Source organism: Bufo gargarizans, chromosome 1 (assembly GCF_014858855.1).
Source record: "Bufo gargarizans isolate SCDJY-AF-19 chromosome 1, ASM1485885v1, whole genome shotgun sequence".
NCBI classification, from domain to species: Eukaryota; Metazoa; Chordata; class Amphibia; order Anura; family Bufonidae; genus Bufo; species Bufo gargarizans.
Window position 1 is genome coordinate 533,768,260 of NC_058080.1, and position 22,179 is coordinate 533,790,438.

General features: G+C 39.8%; 1 protein-coding gene across 2 annotated transcripts in view; it reads left to right on the forward strand.

The window, feature by feature from the left end:
• Nucleotides 1–21,465, forward strand: part of RTN4R (reticulon 4 receptor) — a 254,405-nt gene extending 232,940 nt beyond the window's left edge. For both annotated transcript variants that reach the window (XM_044289080.1, XM_044289071.1), the window contains one exon: nucleotides 19,781–21,465. In XM_044289080.1, coding sequence (XP_044145015.1) covers nucleotides 19,781–21,198 — 1,418 coding nt within the window. In that variant the 3' untranslated portion in view covers nucleotides 21,199–21,465. The remainder of the gene's footprint in view (nucleotides 1–19,780) is intronic.
• Nucleotides 21,466–22,179: the final 714 nt, after the last annotated feature.

Sequence of the window (22,179 nt, forward strand, 5' to 3'; positions counted from 1 at the left end):
ACAAGGGGCCCCACCAGATCCATGGCTATTCTCTCAAAGGGTATTTCAATGATTGGTAGAGGTACCAGGGGACTACGATAGTGTGGCCTAGGAGCCGAAATTTGGCACTCGGGGCAGGTGTCACAATAGTCTTTAACATCTTTATGGACCCCAGGCCAAAAGAACCTTTGAAGGACTCTGTCTGTAGTCTTTTCAGCTCCCAAATGCCCCCCCATAAGGTGACCATGAGCAATGTCTAGTACCGTGCGTCGGTACACTTTAGGAACCACCAGTTGTTCCACCAGATTCTCTCCCCTTTTTACCACCTGGTAAAACAAGTCATGTTTCACAGCCATATGCGGGAAACAAAGTCTGCCGTCCGGTTCCACCAGTTTACCATCAATAGACTTCACATTTTCCCTGGCTCTAGTAAGGGTGGGATCTTTTAATTGCTCAGCACCAAATTGCTCTTTCCGTACTGCCAGGTCTGGCAAATTGTCATTAAGTGAGTCTTCCCTCTCTGGACTGCTCTGACCCTCTTCTAACCTATCACTATGGTCAGAGACCTCAGGCTCCCCTACCATGACAGACCAGGGAAACGATTCACCATCAACAGAAGTCTCTCTTAAATACCCACACCTTTCGGTACCCGGTGGTAGGTCATCTCCTTCCTGACAGGCATTTGAAAGTTTATGTTCCCATAGCTGCCAGAAATGTGGAAAATCCCGCCCCATGATGACATCATGCATTAACTTAGGCACTAAACCAACCATAAATTTTTCTGCCCCGTATCGGGTATTTACATCTACCACAGCAGTGTGATAATTACGGGTGTCTCCATGTATGCAAGTTACCGCCATGGTTTTAGTTTGCCATTTCCTGGGGTTTACCAAATCCGTTTTTACAAGGGTGACCAGACTGCCTGAGTCCAACAAGGCACTCACATCTTTACCTTCCACCGTAATAACACACATTTGTTTCTCCCCCGCAGTATTTAGTAATGCTACACACGCAGGCTGGGCATACAGTGATAAACGGCGGTTTATATATGAGGCATCACATTGCATTGGTTCACCATACATTGGGCAATTGGCAACAACATGACCTGGCATTTGACATCTGAAACATTTTATTAAGTCCCTATTAAGTCTCTTATAGGCCACAGATCTCCCTGGCATGGCTTGCCAGCTTCTAGAGCCTGGGCCTCCAGTCTCTCCACTTGCACCCACAGATACATCGCTTCTGCCAGCCCCCTTTTCCCTTAGAACAGTCTTACCAGGTAGTCCCGGAGATCTCCGCTGCAGGGCTGGGGGGCGCTGCGGCAGACTCAGTAGCTCCTCTGCGGATGTGTACCTCTCCACCATCTCCACCACCTGGTCAGCATTCTTGGGGTCACCGTGGCTCACCCACTTGCGCAAGGTAACGGGGAGGGCCCTTAAGTACCGGTCCATCACAACCCGTTCCACCATCTGAGGGCCTGTCAGGAACTCCGGCTGCAACCACTTCTTGGTCAGGTGTATGAGGTCGTGCATTTGGGAACGTGGAGGTTTATCCATACGGTAGTCCCAGTTGTGCACACGCTGAGCACGGACTGAAAGAGTAACCCCAAGGCGTGTAAGGATCTCCTTTTTTAGCATAACATAGTCCATAGCATCCTGATTCTCCAGGTCAAAATATGCCTTTTGGGGTTCACCTGAAAGGAAGGGGGCCAACAGTCCGGCCCACTGTGCCTTTGGCCAACCTTCTCGCTCGGCAGTCCTTTCGAAGGTGGTAAGGTAGGCCTCCACGTCATCTGCGGTTGTCATCTTTTGCAGAAAGTGACTAGCCCTTATGGCGGCATGAGGGGCCTCTGCCATCCCTGGGACCCGTCCAGCGACACTGGTCAGTTGCTGCACCACAACTGCTAAGGTCTCCCGATCTTTTCTTTGCGCCTCTTGTGCAGCCTCCAGTTGGGCCGTCAGCCTGCGGCTGGTTTCCTCAAGCGCATTTTGCTGTACTAGGGTAGCCTCCCGCTGCACTCGGGTAGCCTCCTGTTGAGATGCAACAGCTTGCAACATAGCTTTAACCACATCCTCCATTTTCCAAGAGGCAGAAAACAGTCTTTGGTGCACCGCACAAAAATGGACTCTGTCCCTTTAAATGTTCAGTTTTTTTTTTTTTTTTTTCTTATGCCAGAATTTGGTGTGCGCGCATCCTCCACCACATGTAAGGGATTAGGTAGCGGGGCTGTCGTCTCCTGGGTAGACAGGCACAGTTTAGCAGGCACACCGACGAAGTTACAGTCCACACGGCAGGAACTTCGTTTAACTGACCTCAGCCAGTTTTATTGTCAGGTTGAGGTACAGAACATAAAACATAGCAAACAAAAATCCTAAGCCTGTCCGGCTCTAACTATACAGCAGGAAACCTCCCTGACCAAGTGCCGGCCTAATACCAAGCACCCAAACACAATAGCAAAGTCCGTACCTCTTGTAGTGCTCTCACAGGCTCCATGCAGGTAACCTGTTCCCAGGCTGAGCGAGCTGTGTCTGCATTCTCAGCCTTATATCAGGCCAGCACACCTGAGGAGTAATTACCTGACAGCCCAAAAGCCGGACTGTCCGGATGGAGTGGGGCCCACCCTTCTCTCCCCACTCCAGCAACACAGGCCCTAAGAACAGGTTTTATGCAAACCCGAATTGCACAGACCTCTCCTGAACATTTCCCTGGTTGCTTTTAAATGACAGAAGTGAGAAATCTTGGGCACACATAGACCCCATCCACTACTTCTCCAGACACTCTGTCACAATATATATAGGTAAGAAGTAAAATAAATATTTTTTTAATTTGATATACCTCTTGGGTCTATCTAAACTTATTTTGAAAGTAATTAGTTGCTTTGCAATGCTGTTCAATTAGATTTAACTAGAAGTTTCTGTATGTTTGTTTAGTCAAATGTAAGGTGTGAAAACCAATCATGGAATTATCTATTATGATCTAATCCTCGCATCAAATCTGTGCAATAACGTGTAGATTTGCAAATATTCTTGTGTATACATGTAAAGTTAGAGGTCATTGAGGAAGACATGATGCTCAAAGAAAATGAGTGTGTACGCAAAGTAAAATCATAATAACATTAATTGCACTACTGTTAGTGTTGTTTTTAATCATCGGATTCTTTGAAACTTCTTGTAAAATCCCAGATTAATATTCACTTTTGCCAGAAATAAATGATATCAGATACCAGAATAAATCAATTCTACTGTACTTAGGAAATTCGATGCACATCGAAGAAATGTGAGAAATAGAAAGTATGCTTGAAGTAGTAAAGGTGGAAGGTTTGTGAGCCATCTTATGGAGACTGTGACAATGTAAGGTGATAGACGTATTTGTCATTGGCACCACAGAGAGCCCGGTTCAGATGTAGTCAGAGAAACAATTACCGGTACGTAAAATCTTTGTAAATCATAATCATAATTTTGAATTTTATCCAGTAAGAAGGAAGCAAAATAATGCAAGATACTGATAGCAATAGCAGCACTATGCGTGGTAATAATATTAACGTCTCTGTCATTCATATCAAAATCAACTGGGAAATTAATTTTGCTTGCTTAAATTTCGGTCTAAAGTCAAATTTTATCTCTTTTCTGCTTTTTTGTTGAGTCTATAGACATTGAAGCAAAAGTGCATTCAATATCTATGTTTGTATCTTGGAGGAGCATACTATTAACCTGGTCAAACACATTAGTTGCCCGATCATGCCAAATTTAAGAAGATCAGGAGACAATCTAATCTCAGTACCCACACCTCATTTAAAAGGGTTATCCCACAAAAGGTGTGCAATGAATAGGGCATTTTAAATGAAGTATTATTGCAATACACACGCAATAAAATATTGTTTGGTTTTTATGTACATTACATTTTCTTCTCTGTTAGTGCCCCCCGCTGTTCTTCTTTCTGGTCCACCTCCTGTATTCAGAGGTCGACAGACATGCTGAGTAGCTTCCCTGCTCCCTTTCCCTCCTCTTAGTGTTAGCATAGAGATCTCATAGAGAAGCGGTCCAGACACCTTTCATTCAGTCACCCCCACTTCTAAATTCATAGACATGTTTATCTATATCTCTCTAAACAGTGGAGAAGGACATTGTGGGGGCATTATCTACCATATGTATCTCTGGGGCTTCTATGCAGGGTGGAAAGGGATTAAGATGAACTAATTGCAATGCATCCTGGGAGATGCAGGTTCTTGATGAGCTACTGCCAAACATATTCATGGGATAACCGCTTTAAATGAACATACGAGCTCTTTTTGGCCAAGCCCTGCATGTCTGTAGAGGTAGCTGTCTGCTGAGTAATTCACGTCTGTTGCCAGCTGTAGAATACTAAAGGATGCATTTGATATTGCAAATAGTGATATTGTCAAGCTCTTAGTGAATAGGTTCTCAAGACGTCGGCAATCTCCTGCGCTGCCAGAGAATGTGCCCCATCATAAATTAGGCGCATTCCCCGTCATCACAGGGGATATCATAGACCATTGTAAAACACTGCTCTATGATAAATTCTCCCCATAAAGGGGAATTTATTAAGACTGGAGTTTCACATGCCAGTCCTTATCATAAGTGCAGTGAAATGAGATATGCCAAACCTCTCCATACATGTGTCACATCTCTGAGCAGTCTATGTGTCCGATAAGCAAATCTACACCAGCTATAAGCCGTGTACATTTGCACTATAGTGTGACACTATAAATTATATTAAATCTCTCAGGCCATAGGAAGCCCTGTTCGCTAAGCCTGATCTACTTTTTTAAAAAGTGTAAAAACATAAAGTTCCAAGGGCCATGAAAAATCCCTCTATATTGTTTGCTGAATTATGCTTCTACATCTGCTGTATGCTCTCGTTAAGGGTCCATTCACACGTCCACAATTTTTTTCCAGATCCGTTCCGGATTTTGAAGACCCATTCATTTTCAATGGGGCCAGAACGGATGCTATGTGCTGTCCGCATCCGCATTTCCGGATCTGCACTTTCGGATCAGCAATTCCGTTCCCAAAAAAAAAATAGAACATGTCCTATTCTTGTCCACAACTGCGGACAAGAAAGGGCATTTTCTATTATAGTGCCGGCGATGTACGGTCCGCCAAATGCAGAACGCACATTGCCGGTGTCCATGTTAAATTGCGGATCCGCAAAAAACACTTACGGACGTGTGAATGGACCCTTACCTTGCATTTGACGTACATTTAGGTACCAGAAGAATCTATGGACAGCTTCTTAGAGCACGACTTCCTAATAACTACAATAGTGAGAAGAGGAAGACTAGTGGTGGTAGTGCTGACCATGACAGCTGTGCCTACTGTGAAAGAATGTAAAGGTAACCTCCTAACCTGTCACTACAATTCTGGATTGTCATCTGCAGTAATACTTGAGTGATGCTGCACATAAGAAGTCCATATTGCTATTTTTTTATTTTCCTTCTGCCCCGTACCCCCACTCAGAGCAGCAATGATATACACAGTCCGGACTGCTATGCTGTGTTAACATAATGGAGAGGCCTCGTGCGCATGCGCAGCAGTCCTGACAATGTATTTCAAGCAGGGGTTCAGGGGGCAGTAGAAAAAGAAAAATAGTGATCTAGGTTCCTTATCTGCAGTGCTACCCATGTATTACTGTAGATAATGATCCAAAATCATGGTGACAGATTCTCTTTAACTTTTCACAACCCGCTTGTAGAGACATATTATTAATCTGTTTTTGTATATTTTTGGCTAGCTCCTTGATTATTATTATTTATGTACGGTGATTGTGTATTTGTAATTTTCATATCAATATCAAATATCTCTTCCATATATAGTAATAATATCTATACTTTGTTCATATATAAAATCCTTTTGCAGGGTACTACAGTATCATCTACATTAGTTGCATACATATTACTGCAGCAATATGAACCAAAAGGAAAAGACGCTGATGGTTTCTATTCCTTACATACTTCAATGGGTGCAGCTTCTATTGTGAGAACAGGGCACCAGGCATTGTTCTAGGACACAGCAAGGAATCTGCTGGCACCTCCAAAGGACTTTTTAAAGATGTGATTTCTCAGTGGGAAACAATTATTGCTCAGCCACCTTTAGAGATCTGTCTGTGCTAGAGAATAAGAAGATTCTAAGGCAGTAAATAATCACTGGAAATCCTACATTTCTTTACGTGCCTAGCAGTATCGACAGAGGCTTGTAAACACAACCCCTATCATCCAATTAGCAGAAAAGCCTTGCATTGGAAACAGTTACACTTCTACTTCAGAGTTGGGGGAATATAATTCAAGAGATATACCCTACAATTGTATTTTAGCTTTATTTGCAAGGAAGAACAGCTATATCATATAGACTATGATGCCTTTATTCCAAAGCATCCAACATAAAGTGACAGCAGCAATGTGCAATGTCAGTCCCTAATCTAATAGTCTCTGCCGCTGATATACAAGCCAATATGTGCTTGTTATGGTTTAATAAAAGTAATGCATCCTTTGCCTATCAATCATATATTAAGTCAAATACTAAATTAATATCTCCAGTATAAATGATCAGTGACGTTATCCAATTTCCTGACTTACATTGTATAACTGTATTTACCTTTTGAGCTCGGGGTAGCTTTTCTTCTTTGTAGTTTTCTGTTTTACTCTCCTATCTCTTGTGTTTTGTGATATTAAATCTACATCAGGGATCAGCAACCTTTGGCACTCCAGCTGTTGTGAAACTACAACTCCCAGCATGCACACTTACTCAGCTATTCTTGTAACTCCCCTAGAAGCGAAAGGAGGATTCTGGGAGTTGTTTCAGAACAGCTAGAGTGCCGGAGGTTGCTGATCCGCGATCTACATAAAAAAAATAAAAGAACATCCCTATGCCAGTATATATCCCTATATTCCTTAATAAACGCTATTCATCAGCTGATCAAGATCCATGTAGTAATACAACCGGTAAAAGCTGCTTTTTTTGCCAGCATGTACCTCATCATGAACTCCGCTCCCTGACCATAACCTCTGGCCAATTACAAATAAGGATGTGTAGTACAGGTCATGTGTACATACAGTACAATATAATAGATTCTATCCACATCTGTTTTGCAGACAAACTCTTTCAGTACACAAAGAATTATCATATCATCAGCACCTTATTTATTCATTCTGGATCCTTCCGTTCTCTTTTTATGTATAAGTCAAGAACAAGAAATATCTCACTGAATTAACTGGGCCTTCAACTTAATTATGATCAATACCATATTTTTAACAAATATATTTAAATGGGTTGTCCACTTTCTGGTTACTGTTGATCAATGTGTTTGTATGAAGATTTTATGGCACTCACTAATACAGCCTTTGTTGATACTCTGTGCCGTTTCTATATTTCATAAGGTATGCCCCCTTGTTGGGCAGATCTTCTGTGCTGTCCACATAGAGGTCCTGTCCATAAGATGGCCGCTGATTGAGGGTCATGTGCACCTCCACTAAACTCCCAACAGAACAAGTGCAGATGGCAGGGGCAGTGTATTTGAATGGAGGAGACATCACATGGAGGTGATTTGCCTGGTCACATGGCCCTCCACCAGCAGCCATCTTTTAGATAGAACCTCTGTGTGGATGGCAGAAAAGTCTTGTCAAACAAGGGGGCATACATATGAAATATAGAAAATGGTGCAGAATTTCAACAAAGCCTATATTAGTAAGTACCATATAATCATCTTATATACACATTGGTCAACAGTAAGCAGAAAGTGGCCAACCCCTTTAAAGGAATCGTACCATCTGGGATATGCCATTTATTTCAGATACGTGAATGTCCTACCTCTGCAATTCACTCCCATCTCAGATTATGTTTCATTACCTGGTTTTAAATTGTACAAAAATATAGACTATACATTCCCTTTAACTTTGCACATTGACCTTTAGCGAAGGACACGATGATCTATATGTGACATATGATATATATTGCCTATGCATAGTTTTAGAGGGTACACAGCAGGTATGCCCAGGTCCTCTGCCAAATGGAAAGCTTTTTTTTGTATTAAAGAAGATACAGTCACAGAATAAGCAACAGCATAATACAAAAAGTCAGCAAGGTCTGTTTTATGATTTTAAAAGTGCAAGGACTTAACTCTGCACCGAATCTTATTTCCAATTTACACAGCAAGTAAAAGGAAAATAGCTTCAGGCTCTGGAAAACACCCCTGCAAGCTTCATCCACTAACAGGCTTGTCCAGAGATACTGACTCTGTTCTTTCTTTTCTCTCGCTTTATCTTTTGTAAAAGTTTTTTTGAAGACTACAGTGATCTCCTTCATGAGTTCTGTAGTAGAGCTAATACCTAGAAGCTCCAGTCTCCAGTGTACCAGTTAATACTAATATGGCTCAGGGAGTGTGTCATACAAACAGAAGAATACACTAGGATATAAGAGTACCGCCTCACGGTCAAGTTACTGATGCAGTTTTGAAAGCCAAAACCAGGACTGAATTCAAGAACGATAAGCCGTATCTGTCCTTTATACTTTCTTCCCTTTGATGACCCACTCCTGATTTTGGGTTCCAAGACTGCATGCAGAAATCTGACCATGTGGCCATACCTTGATATGTAGGGAAAAACATAAATATTGAGAAAAGGCAAATATATATATATATATATATATATATATATATATTATATTAAATTAAATTCCATGGCACTTCCCAAAAATAAATATGTGTTTATTTCACCAGATGCAATGTTTCGGTTTTCCCTCTGGGACCTTTCTCAAGCGGTCACAAATTCATGGTGCAAATTACATATATTTATGCCACACATGTGATTATTGGATAATCAAGTACAAAAATATAAAAAGTGCATGATTATAATATTAAAAATACATATAAAACAGTGTATAATATAATGCATAGAATGTGTATACATTCATATATGAAATATCCAAAATTTGAAAATAGTTGAATGTATAAAATGACAGAATTCATAAGTGATCAATAATTCATTAATTACAAACAAATGTTAATAACCCCTGGTTTATGATTAAAAGCATAATTGATGTGTGGGGGGAAGGAGGAAAAACCATACCTGTCAGGAGGTCTCAATAGTATAAACGTGCATGTCAGAAGGACCTGTGATGATCATGAGGGAGGTGCAGTCACGTGACAAAACGTCACATGATGCATCCTGATCACACGGCCGCTTCCATCCGCTTCCATGCTTTGCCTCAAGCACATGATAATAGTCACGGGATCAGACAAGATCACGTGACCGTTTATATGCAAATGTGTTATGTCTTATTTAGCTATAATGGCTGTACTAACAATAAGGGCTGTTTCACACGAGCGGAAGCCGTGCGTGGCATCCGCTCCGTGAAAGAGTGCCAAAACCCGATGCAGACTGCAGAGGCACGGAGCAGTAACATGACTGTTAATGCTCCGTGCCTCTCTGTGATCTCTTTACTACGAAATCACAGTGACAACTTTATCTCACTGTGATTTCGTAGTAAAGAGATCACAGAGAGGCACGGAGCATTATCAATCATGTTACTGCTCCGTGCCTCTGCAGTCTGCATCGGGTTTTGGCACTCTTTCACGGAGCGGATGCCACGCACGGCTTCCGCTTGCGTGAAACAGCCCTAAAAGTATTAATTGAAAATTAACCCCTCTTTTTCGTTCACTACTCAGTTACAAATAAAAAATATATGTAAAAAAATGTTTAAAAAAATAAGTATACTAATAAACGACTGAGTGTCCGCCCCTCTCCGGGATAGTCCCCTCAGTGCATAAAATGAACAACAATCAAACACTAATCATAAAAAAAACTCTGAGAGGACCCTCCTGCAACTGTGGTAAGTAACTGCAACTGTGGTACGCTACCAAGAGAATGTTCAGGTAAGTCTCCTCACCGTATCTACGGCAAGAGGATCCTTGCCAGGCAAATATCCGTCCAGTACATTACTTTCATGAGATAGTGTTCCAACAAAAGTCCCTCCACAAGTACAGAGTAAAAAATGTGTATGTTAACTACCCTTCATAAAGGCATCTCAACGTATAATGGCCTGTAACAAAGAAAGAATAATGATAAAAAAGTAACTGAATAAAATAAACAAAAAATGAGCAAAAAAGGGGGGCGATTCAATAGTTGAGATGATACATTATTCAAGTGTTTGCTGTTTCATGCTGATAAGTAGGCTTCTTCCTCCATACACCATCAATTTACACTAAAAACAAAAGAGACAAATATTCGTATTGTAGTTTCAGTATGCACCACATTCAAGAAGAGACAAAAACTGATACAGCTCTGTCTATAGGGGAATTTATATAAGAGTACCCGGTCTAAAATCCACATTAAGTACATTGGGTCTCAATGAATTCAGAGTGGTAATCCAATACATCTAAAAAAAATTCAAGGACAAAATTCTGTTCCCTCCCCTACGTGAAATGGGCACATGATCAATCAAAATGCATTTTAACTGGCTTTCTTTATGGTTAAACTCTGTAAAAATGTTTTGATACAGGAAGATCCATTCGCTTTTTGAGGATGGTATACTGATGTTGATTCAGTCGGGTTTTGAAATCAAGTGAGGTTTCACCTATATACAGTAGGTTGCATGGACACCAGAGTATATAGATAACAAATGAAGATTCACAAGTTAAATAATGTTTGATCTGAAACTGTTTATGCGTGGTGGGATAAATAAATGCCTTTTTGTACATGACGGCAATTAATACAACGTAAACAAAAGTAGCAACCTCATTTTTGGGTATGTGTATGGCTTTGGCCCATTGAGACCCAATGGACTTAATGTGGATTTTAGACCGGGTACTCTTATATAAATTCCCCCATAGACAGAGCTGTATCTGATGTTTGTCTCTTCTTGAATGTGGTGCATACTGAAACAACAATACAAAAATTTTTCTCTTTTGTTTTTAGTGTAAATTGATGGTGTGTGGAAGAAGAAGCCTACTTATCAGCATGAAACAGCAAACACTTGAATATTGTATCATCTGAACTATTGAATCCCCCCCCCCCCTCCTTTTTTTTGCTCATTTTTTGTTCATTTTATTCAGTTACATTTTTGTTTATCGTTATTTTTTCCTTGTTACAGGCCATTATGCGTTGAGATGCCTTTTTGAAGGGTAGTTAATATACACATTTTTTACTCTGTACTTGTGGAGGGACTTCTGCTGGGCCACTCTGTCATGAAAGTAATCACTGGACGGATATTTGTCTGGGAAGGATCCTCTTGCCGTAGATACGGTGAGGAGACTTACCTGAACATTCTCTTGGTGGCGACCTTTTATGTACCACAGTTGCAGGAGGGTCCTTGCTGAGTTTTTTATGTCTTACCTTTCACTATATGAGGATAGTCTTGGATGGCACCCTTAGCAGGGTTGCCTGCCATGAAATTTCCTCATTATATGGTAGTCTAGTGCTGTGGGAGCAGTACTGTTTCTGCCATAGTTTATTTAATCAACATGTGGCCCATTGGATAGTTCACCCATATGTAATCTATTATTATGTTCTAGTTTTGGAATACCACAATAAAGACACCCAAACATGAGGCCCGAATATTATTCATTATATTATTTAGTGTTTGATTTGGGGCCAAACTTCCTCTGGGGATTGGTTACTCTTATTGATGCTGTAATGTCCAGCCATCCATGAATTCTGCTGATGTTTGTGGATTGTTGTTCATTTTATGCACTGAGGGGACTATCCCGGAGAGGGGCGGACACTCAGTCGTTTATTAGCATACTTATTTTTTTTACATTTTTATATATTTTTTATTTGTAAGTGAGTAGTGAATAAAAAAGAGGGGTTCATTTTCAATTAATACTTATTCTTACTACAGCCATTATAGCTGAATAAGACATAATACATTTGCATAATACACGGTCACGTGATCTTGTCTGATCCCGTGACTGTTATCATGTGCTTGAGGCAAAGCAGCATAGTGTGAGGCTGTGGATGGAAGCGGCCGTGTGATCAGGATGCATCACGTGACGTTCAGTCACGTGACTGCACCTTTCACATGATCATCTAGATGTAAGCAGCTGTGTGATCAGGATGCATCATGTGATGTTTTATCACGTGACTGCACCTCCCACATCATCATAGGTCCTTCTGACATGTGCATTTATACTATTGAGACCTCCTGACAGGTATGGTTTTTCCTCCTTCCCCCCACACATCAATTATGCTTTTAATCACAAACCAGGGGTTATTCACATTTGTTTGCAATTAATGAATTATGGATCACTTATGAATTCTGATGATTTTATACATTCAATTATTTGCACATTTTGGATATTTCATATATGAATGTATACACATTCTATGTATTATATTATACACAGTTTTATATGCATTTTTAATATTATAATCATGCACTTTTAATATTTTTGTACTTGATTGTTTTAATTATCCAATAATCACATGTGTGGTATAAATATATGTAATTTGCACCATGAATTTGTCACTGCTTGAGAAAGGTTCCAGAGGGAAAACCGAAACGTTGCATCTGGTGAAATAAACACATATTTATTTTTGGGAAGTGCCGTGGAATTTCTTTTTTCATTTATGGTTTGACGGGAGGATCACTGCCACAGCCGCTGGCACCCCTTTGTTCTACTATTGTTTGTAGTGCTGCCCAGCCGCTTTAACTATAATATATATGATATTTATATAAAATGACTATATAAAATAGGCAATTAATAATGAGAGTCTTCCTAATACATAACATATACAACAAAAAAAGGCTTTGCAGACTAGAATTTAAATGCAAAACAAAAAGTCAAAGATTTTGTCAAGACCTTTCCTAACATCCAGTACATGCACAGTGCGCAGCTTAACCTGGTGCACATGCATCCAGCTTCACTGCCCATGCTCAGGTGTGGGGCCATTTTGGCTTGTCAGTCATGCTATAATGAGACAGGATGACTGTTCACAAGAACAGCGCAACTAGGCGACTACTTGCAGCCTATTGAACATGCTGGATTAAAATTGAGTTTTTACACTGTGCCTTTTCAGAAAGTTTATATAGAAGGATGACTGTAATGCTTGAAAAAACAGGAATTACTCCAATTCCCTTGTATGGGAGCAGCGCTTGCTGGTGGACGGAGCCCAGGAAACCCGGGGTCTTCCAGACACAGCTCTCCCCGCTCCGTTCTCCTTGTACCTATCAGACAATGGGGGCATGTCTTAGCGATATCCCCCGATTGTATGTGATGGGAATACTCCATTAACATTTTCCAGCATTTACTGAGCTTGAAGACACTGATGAAAGAATGCCTCAGTGGGCTCTACATGTATATGTATGATTTTGGGCAACGTTTGTATCAGAAGAATACATTAAAATTAAATAAATGCATGAAGATAAGCAAAATTGAGGTGTTCATGTTCTTTTTTTATTTACAGGGCATAAACAGAAAGGGAGGCATACTGTACATAGTAATGATGTTATTAAAACTGAGAAAATAATTGCCAAGACAGGGAGAAAATGAAGTAGGAATAAATGTCACAATCTCATATCAAGCTGTGCATGCTGACATTGTCTGGTTACAATAACCGGTTGCTGTGCAGTCTGTAGCATTCAGCCATGCGGCTTCTCTATAGGTCAGGTTCTAGGATGAAACAGCAGAACCAGCTTTTATATAATCAGTTTTAGTTATATAAAGTATGCTACCTTCCTTGTATATTAGAGAATATACAGCATTAGTGTTTTATTGCCTGTTTTTTATGCAAACAAAAAAGCTATGTGTTGTAAGTGTTTCTTACATGTAGTTTTGAGAGTCATTTTGTCTATGCATCTTTCTGCTAGGGGTTTTCAAGGACCATAGAGAAGCCTATGGAGAAAAACGGGAAAAAAATTCTACCTGGAGCATGCAGTCTTTCTATATACTATAAATGTCACTGACCCCAAAAAACTCTACAGAAATACCATAAACGAGAATGCTAAACCAGTCTTGATGGGGCACTCGCCATAAATGACATGACTCCTACAGTCCGTGTGCTGGAATGAAATCTAGGAGCTGCCGTAAATTTCAGTCATTATTTACGTCAGTTTCTGGCATAAATAGTGATAAATGAGTGGGGGTCGATGGCTTCGCCCACACTCTACCCTCGTCACCCCCCCCCCGTTTCATAACATTGGTGAGGGTGGCATAAAATGCCAATTGCAACTTGAAAAGTCTCAAATCTGAGTTGATATTGTCACAGTGCTGTTCACTGTGACACCACTTTGCCGTGGAGGCTGGCTGCTAGTGTTGTGCGTGCTGGCTGGAGACTTCTGTGGATGTGTGTTAATTGCTCCTTGTGTTTGTTAATGAAAGGGTTAATGTTTTCTTGGTCTGTGTGTCTGAACATCAGGGGGTCAGGTGTCTCAGTCACTCTGCTCTTTCGACCCTTTTCAGCTGTATGCTCGGGTTTTCAGTTTGTATTCTGTGTCCAGGAAAGCTGTGTGCAGAGTGCTTACTATCCTGACCAGAGTGATTGTGACTTCGCCTTTCACTGAAGCCTAATTGCACATCGATGTCTGATATGTCTTTGGTTATTTTCTATCCGTGAACGCCATGCTTCCTGTGTGTATTCTGAGCCACTAGGGTTACGGGTCATGCTTTGAACCTGATTCCATTATTCCTGATTCTACCTTTGATCTGGTTTTCCTGTGACCTTGATTCATGTCTGTATATGTATGCTTGGGTTCTGGCTGTGTGTTTGACTTGGTTCCTGCATAGGGACTGTCGACCAGTTGGGGGCTGTCATTTAGGACAGATCATCCAAACAGGTAGTAACAGTGGTTAGGTGAGACTAGGTCTGCACTGTTCTTTACCCTTATGTGCAGTTTGATTCTAATAATTTTTGTGTCTTGTACGCTTTTTTGAATAAAGCGTTAATTTTTGCCCATTCTGTGTCCTGAAATCTTGTCTGTGAACACTTGTCATACATTCAGTTGTTCCTCTTAACCCCTGAATGTGACAGAGGTGCGATTTTTTTCTTAGTCAAAAACAGCATAGGGGATAATGAATTTCTTCCTATGTTTGTAGGCATTCTAATATTTTACTGTAGAACTTAGGCAGAGTGTTTGGACAAAAAGGTGCAAGAAAGAGTCCCCAAAAATGTCATAATGCTGTATGTTATTCCAGGCTTAAAGCAATTTCCCAATATGAGAATAGATCAGTGTATGGACTAGATCAATCGAATAGCGAAGCAGGCAAGAAGCATATTCTCTACATTTCCCTCCAACACAGCAGAATACAGGTCACTGAATATGGCAATCTGTATTGTGCCTTTGGTTCAGCATATACAGGTCTGTGTAGAATGTAGAGCTGTTAACAAGAAAAAAATTATATACAAAAATACATAGAGTTGGGCACAGTATATACTAATTCTTGAAACAGTTAATATCATGAATGGTCAATTAATGGTTTGCAGATTGTTCAAATCTATGATTAGATAACTAATTGCCTCTCACTTGCCAAGCTTCTGACTATTTGTCGAGGTGGCATTTGATGGCCATCTGTGTATACAGGTTTCAATTTACAGAAGGTCATCTGCTAATCTATGTTGTATCAGTGTCTGCACAGAATGGTAGAAGTAATGATTCTGTTACTTTAGGAGCACTATGCAATGTTTCTTTGTATATGGCTCAATAAATACTCATCAACAGAGCTCCAGCCCTTTCCTATAGGACTGGTCCAAGATTTTTTTATATTAATTGAACAACTGGTCATACTTTTTTACTGCTATAAATTATTGTTTTATGCAACATGTACACATTTTATTAGCTGCCATGTGTTCTTATTCATAAAAAAAAACTTATTTTTTTATGTAAAAAGAACCAAAATTCTGTACTGAGTAATCTCTTAATATCTGGCAGAAACTGTTATTTTTTTATCTCAAAAACCCTACATAAATATAAAATTAAGTTATCAAGTTCAGACTAGGAAACACTATTGAACTAACTGTATATAGTACTGGTATTTTACTCAGCGTTCAGTGTACAAAAAGTATGTGGTTATCATGTTAGCTACCTCTAGTGGCAGCTACAGGCAGACTGGATTTATTATTTTTCAGCAGGTATTAGCTCTGTATAGGCAACCATATAATGCCAGAAGCCATCAAAAAATCTATTGCAGGGGAGTCCTCTAGCATTGCATTTTGCCTAGATGACCACACTGTTTGTGGTGAAAAATGGCACAAATTGGCCCAATTTTTTATTCTTGAAAAAGTGATGGGGCTTAAAGTGGATGCACCATATTGAGCCAAAATTTTGCCCCAGTTCTGGAGTAAAAATCTGCTCGAAGTAAAACAACCAATAGTTGTCAGAGAAAAGTGTCTCTTTCTGCACCAAATATATCCTCCAGCCGGAGCCCCTGTGATAAATGTGGTGCAGGTCTAGACAGCCTGGCTGAGCTTACACCGTCTACAGGCTTGGTAAGTCTGGGCCATTATTTTTATGCCTTTGAGTTATCAATAATATATTACAGATATATATGTATAACAAAAAATAAAACTAACAATTTATGACTAACATTTCCCTCCACTGTTTAACCAGTCTGTTGCACAGGCCTGAACCGTAATACAGTCTGGTTTTATGCAGCGCATATTTTTTTGATTGGTACCTTAGAGAGATGAGTGAAAATAAACATGTTCTAAGAAAAAAAAAAGATGTATTACTTCTGCTGCAGTGATCGATTGCCTCTTAATGTGGAGAGACCCTGCCGAACCTGCAAAGATAATTCCTTGTTAGTTTCAGGAGGTTTAGACCTGCAAGAGAAAGAAAAGGAACCCATGGAAAATGTAGGTCAGTACAAAGATTGTAACACAGGATGTGAGCTTGTACTCTGGGGATAGTAAAGATATAATTGGGAAAATAAAGTTGCGGCAGATTTCACTTATACTCAGAATACAATATACCAGGATACCCCTGAATGTTGTTACCACTGCAGACAGAAGCAATGAAGCCGCAGTCTGCTGCAGTACTTACCAGTACTTTATCATGAACATACAATATACAGCCTTCACGTTATCAGACAGATAAATCACAGCACAGTATAATCTGCTGTACATTATATTGTTCTTGCTGAACTGTTTGGTCACCACTAACCAAGACATATCTTGTAATAGGGTTTCATTGTGCACCTTTAGGCCTCTTTCACACTACCGTGTTTTTTTTCCGTTTTGCGGTCCGTTTTTTGCGTTCCGTATACGGAACCATTCATTTCAATGGTTCCGCAAAAAAAACGGAATGTGTTCCGTATGCATTCCGTTTCCGTATTTCCGTTTTTCCGTTCCGTTGAAAGATAGAACATGTCCTATATTTGGCCGCAAATCACGATCCGTGGCTCCATTCAAGTCAATGGGTCCGCAAAAAAAACGGAACACATACGGAAATGCATCCGTATGTCTTCCGTATCCTTTCCGTTTTTTGCGGAACCATCTATTGAAAATGTTATGCCCAGCCCAATTTTTTCTATGTAATTACTGTATACTGTATATGCCATACGGAAAAACGGAACGGAACAACGGAACGGAAACGGAACCACAACGGAAGCAAAAAACGGAACAACGGATCCGTGAAAAACGGACCGCAAAACACTGAAATGGATATACTGTAGTGTGAAAGAGGCCTTAACCTGTATTTAACCATTTATATTTTTTTTATCCATGACGCACGTTGATTTTTGTTCCATTTCTGCTGTTTCATTATACTTCATAGAATATATTCTCCTATATATTAAGATGAACACAGAGTTTATATATATTTGCTAGAGAGTGAGCTGCTTAATATTCTGGTCACTTTAGCAGAAAGCTGACTTGGCGTCAGATATGTACATTAGCTTGCATTAAAAATGTATCTCCATGTTATGAAATGGCTTCTCAAGTGGTTATGTGAACTGGAGTTGATTATATATATATATATTGAACCAAGGTAATATCAAATGTTGCTTTTGACCCCACAAGGGCAGTCTCTAAATAGTTAACGCCATGCAATACATTATATATAACCCTCAGCACTTTTAGATGCAAGATATTTGTCTAATCCTTTTCTAAATTCTGATGTTCTGATGTATCTGCCTCTTGGGGTAAAGCATTAAAAAGTTGTACTACTTTTACAGTGAAGAACCCCTTCCTTAATTGATAATGGAAAGAATTATTAATTAAACACAAATGATGACCTCTTAGTCTACCCTACAGTTCTTGGATAAAAATGCTTATCTCTTATAGTATCCATATATATAATTACATATGTTAGCAGGATAAATTAAATATGTCTGAAGAAAAAACATCCTAATAAGTGCATATGAAGATCATCAACTTTGATAATAATAGGAGTTGTAGCATATAAGGTTACAGGGGTGCACCTAGCCTTTCTGCTGCCTGAGGCAAAAACTAAAATGGCAGCCCCCCTCTTGCCCCTACCTGGTGCTGCCTGAGGTGATCGCCTCACCTGGCCTCATTGGTGGTGTATAGTGATGTCGCGAACATAAAATTTTCCGTTGGCGAACGCGAATTTCTGCAAATGTTCGCGAACGTGCGAACCGGCCGAACCGCAATAGACTTCAATAGGAAGACAAATTTGAAAACCCACAGGGACTCTTTCTGACCACAATAGTGATGGAAAAGTTGTTTCAAGGGGACTAACACCTGGACTGTGGCATGCCGGAGGGGGATCCATGGCAAAACTCCCATGGAAAATTACATAGTTGACGCAGAGGGTGGTAAGTTGAAATCGCAATGCGATTTATAGAACTTGAATTAATCGCATTGCGATTTCAACTTAGAGCGTCTGCCGACTTCCGTGCTCATGGAGTGTCCCCATCACCATGGTAATGACTCCATGCTAGAATGTACTGTCGGATTTGAGAAAGTTGAGATCGCAATGCGATTAATGCAGGTTATATTAATCGCATTGCGAATTCAACTTAGAGCTGCTGGGTTCCTAATGGTTGTATTGCTAGAATATAACGAAGATTGAGAATATAGTGCTATATTCAATCTAAGTTGTAACCGCAATGCGATTAATGCAGGTTACATTAATCGCATTGCGAATTCGACTTAGAGCTGCTGGGTTCCTAATGGTTGTATTGCTAGTATATAACGAAGATTGAGAATATAGTGCTATATTCGTTATATTTGTCAATTCTAGCAATACAACCATTAGGAACTTAGCTCTAAGTTGAATTCGCAATGCGATTAATATAACCTGCATTATTCGCATTGCGATTACAACTTAGAGCTGAGTTCCTAATGATTGTATTGCTAGAATTGACAATGAATATAGCACTATATTCTCAATCTTCGTTATATTCTATCAATATAACCATTAGGAACCCAGCTCTAAGTTGTAATCGCAATGCGATTAATATAACCTGTATTAATCGCATTGCGATTACAACTATGTGACACTGCAGCTTCAGAATTAATCTAAGATGGATGCTGTCCTTGCTTTTTGATAGGAAGTGGGAGGGTCTGGGAGGGAGGGTCTGCCGCTGATTGGCTGGAATGTGTCTGCTGACTGTGAGGTACAGGGTCAAAGTTTGCTCAATGATGACGTATAGGAGGCGGACCGAACATCGCATATGTTCGCCCGCCGCGGCGAACGCGAACAAGCTATGTTCGCCGGGAACTATTTGCCGGCGAATAGTTCGGGACATCTCTAGTGGTGCACCCCTGTAAGGTTAGCTGTTTTACATGTTATGATTACAGTGTGTAGTGCTAGCTATATTATTTATGGGAATTTAAATTATTTCAGTTGTAAACAGTTGAATATATTGATTCTTGTTTTTCTTTCTTCTGCAGGCGCTAAGCTGCTGTTCCTATTTACCTGCTGCATCATCTACAAACTGAAAGTGCAATGTTGTCCAGAAGTTTGTCTATGCTATAATGAACCGAAAATCACATTTAGCTGTCAGCAGCAAAGACTGACTGCAATCCCACCCTACATTCCTGTACAGACTCAGCGCATCTTTCTGCATAACAACAAAATAACTTTAGTAAGGGCCACTAGCTTCACCCCCTGCCAGAACCTCACTATTCTATGGATTCATTCAAACAACATAAGTCATATTGAGTCTGGAGCCTTCTATGGATTAACCAAATTGGAAGAACTAGACATGAGTGACAATTATAACCTCAAAACTATTACAGCACTTACATTTCGTGGTCTTGTTCATCTACATACTTTACATCTTAATCGTTGTGGTCTGCAAGATTTGCCCCCTGGAATCTTTCAAGGCCTTTACTCTTTGCAGTACCTCTACCTTCATGACAACAACCTACACTTCTTGCATGACGATACCTTTGTAGACCTGGGGAACCTCACTTACTTGTTTCTTCATGGAAATAAATTGAATAGCTTATCTGAAAATGTATTTAATGGCTTAATTAACTTAGACAGACTACTGGTGCATCAAAACAGGTTGGATAACATCCATCACAGAACTTTTCATGATCTAAAGAAAGTGACAACCCTGTATTTATTTAGTAACGCCTTGACAGTGCTTAAAGCAGAAGTATTATCACCTCTTGTATCGCTACAGTACCTACGATTAAATGCAAACCAGTGGATTTGTGATTGCAGGGCCAAGTCCCTCTGGAGTTGGTTGAAATCATTTAAAGGCTCATCGTCAGAGTTAGAATGCTACCTGCCACCAGACTTAGTTGGGAAAGACCTAAAAAAAATAGGAATCAATGATCTTGATGGATGTGCCAATATTTCTTTCCATTTAATCAGAACAGATCCATTCAGTGCCAAGATGTCTCTAAATTTTGAAGAGATCTCAGATAGTTGTTGCCAGCCTGCCATCGATAAGTCACTAGTAACTGGCACAAACACTAAATCTGGGCCATCTTCTCATAGCAGTAGAATCTTGCCAAATATCCCAGTCAAGGATAAAGAAAATATTTCAAAAACAAAAATTATTGCTAACACCAACCACAGAAAAAACAGAACATATAAGCCAATCAATTACTCCCCCATTGCCACTTTCTCAAGCAAATTAGATAATTCCCTAACCAAGGTGAATCAAAACAATGCATTTGATTCTGTCGAACCTTCCACAGTCCCAAATAAAAAGAAGGTTCCCTGTTTGAAAAAAGTGAAGTCAAAATCTCAATGTCGAATGTATCAACCAGGAACTAACTCTGGGCTCCTGAATTTCATCACAACAAATCTTCTCTATATGACTCAGATCTTCATGCTACAGATGCACTTTTAAAGGCTGAATATATTTTTGTTTTAAGGTAGACTTAAAGTCAGACTATGAATGATCTTCAAAAATTGTTGCAACTATATGGAAAACATGTGCTTCACAAAAGCAGTTTTACTAAAGGTGATTGGATATTTTTTTATGGTTGTGTTTTTCAGAGTTAAGAGAGTGCAACAATTTTATTTTATTCCTCATAGTATTAAGGGAAGGTTCCTATTAAGGTTGAGGCTCTGCTAAACATGAAGGTTTAAACTTTCTTTGTAAATTAAAGTTGTACTTAACGATTCAAAATGTACACTGTAAAATGCTGTATGTCTGCTCTGTTAATGACTATTCTAGTTCTTTGTAATTATTTCTGTCATATGTTTCTGGGTAGTATTTGTTGAAGAATACTATCAATTTACTTAAACATTCTTCATGTATACACATATAGATATGCATTTTATTTTAACTGTGCTGAAATTAAGTAAAATAAACATGTTCTTTTTTGTTTTCCAAAATTTTATTTAAAATGGAAAAAAACTATAATTTGTAAAATTGGTTATGTTTTATTATGCTTATTATGATAAAGGATCCCAACATGACGATAAAGAAATACCATGGTCATTGTGTGGAACCACAGCCAGCATACCAAGAAATTGCTTACCAAATCGGTTGTAAGGAAGCTAAGGCTACCCCTAGGTTTTTCACCAAGGCCTGCTGCATGGCTACATGGACAGCTGCTAAGGGACCAGATTACATCTGTGGAGTAAGGTAGCAGAAAAGTGGTGCAATCTTGCTAGAAGCAGACCTACTAGAAACAGGGGAGCAAAGAGTAGGCGACAATGAGGGTCAGAAACCAGGAGAGACTGATATAGACAAAACAGCAGATGAGGAGTTGATCAAGAATCCAGCATCGTTCAGAATACCAAGATAATTTGTAGAAGTCAATTCAGCAGTTGAGGAGTTAAGCCAGAAACAAGTCAATGCCAGTAAACAGAGGGTTAACGG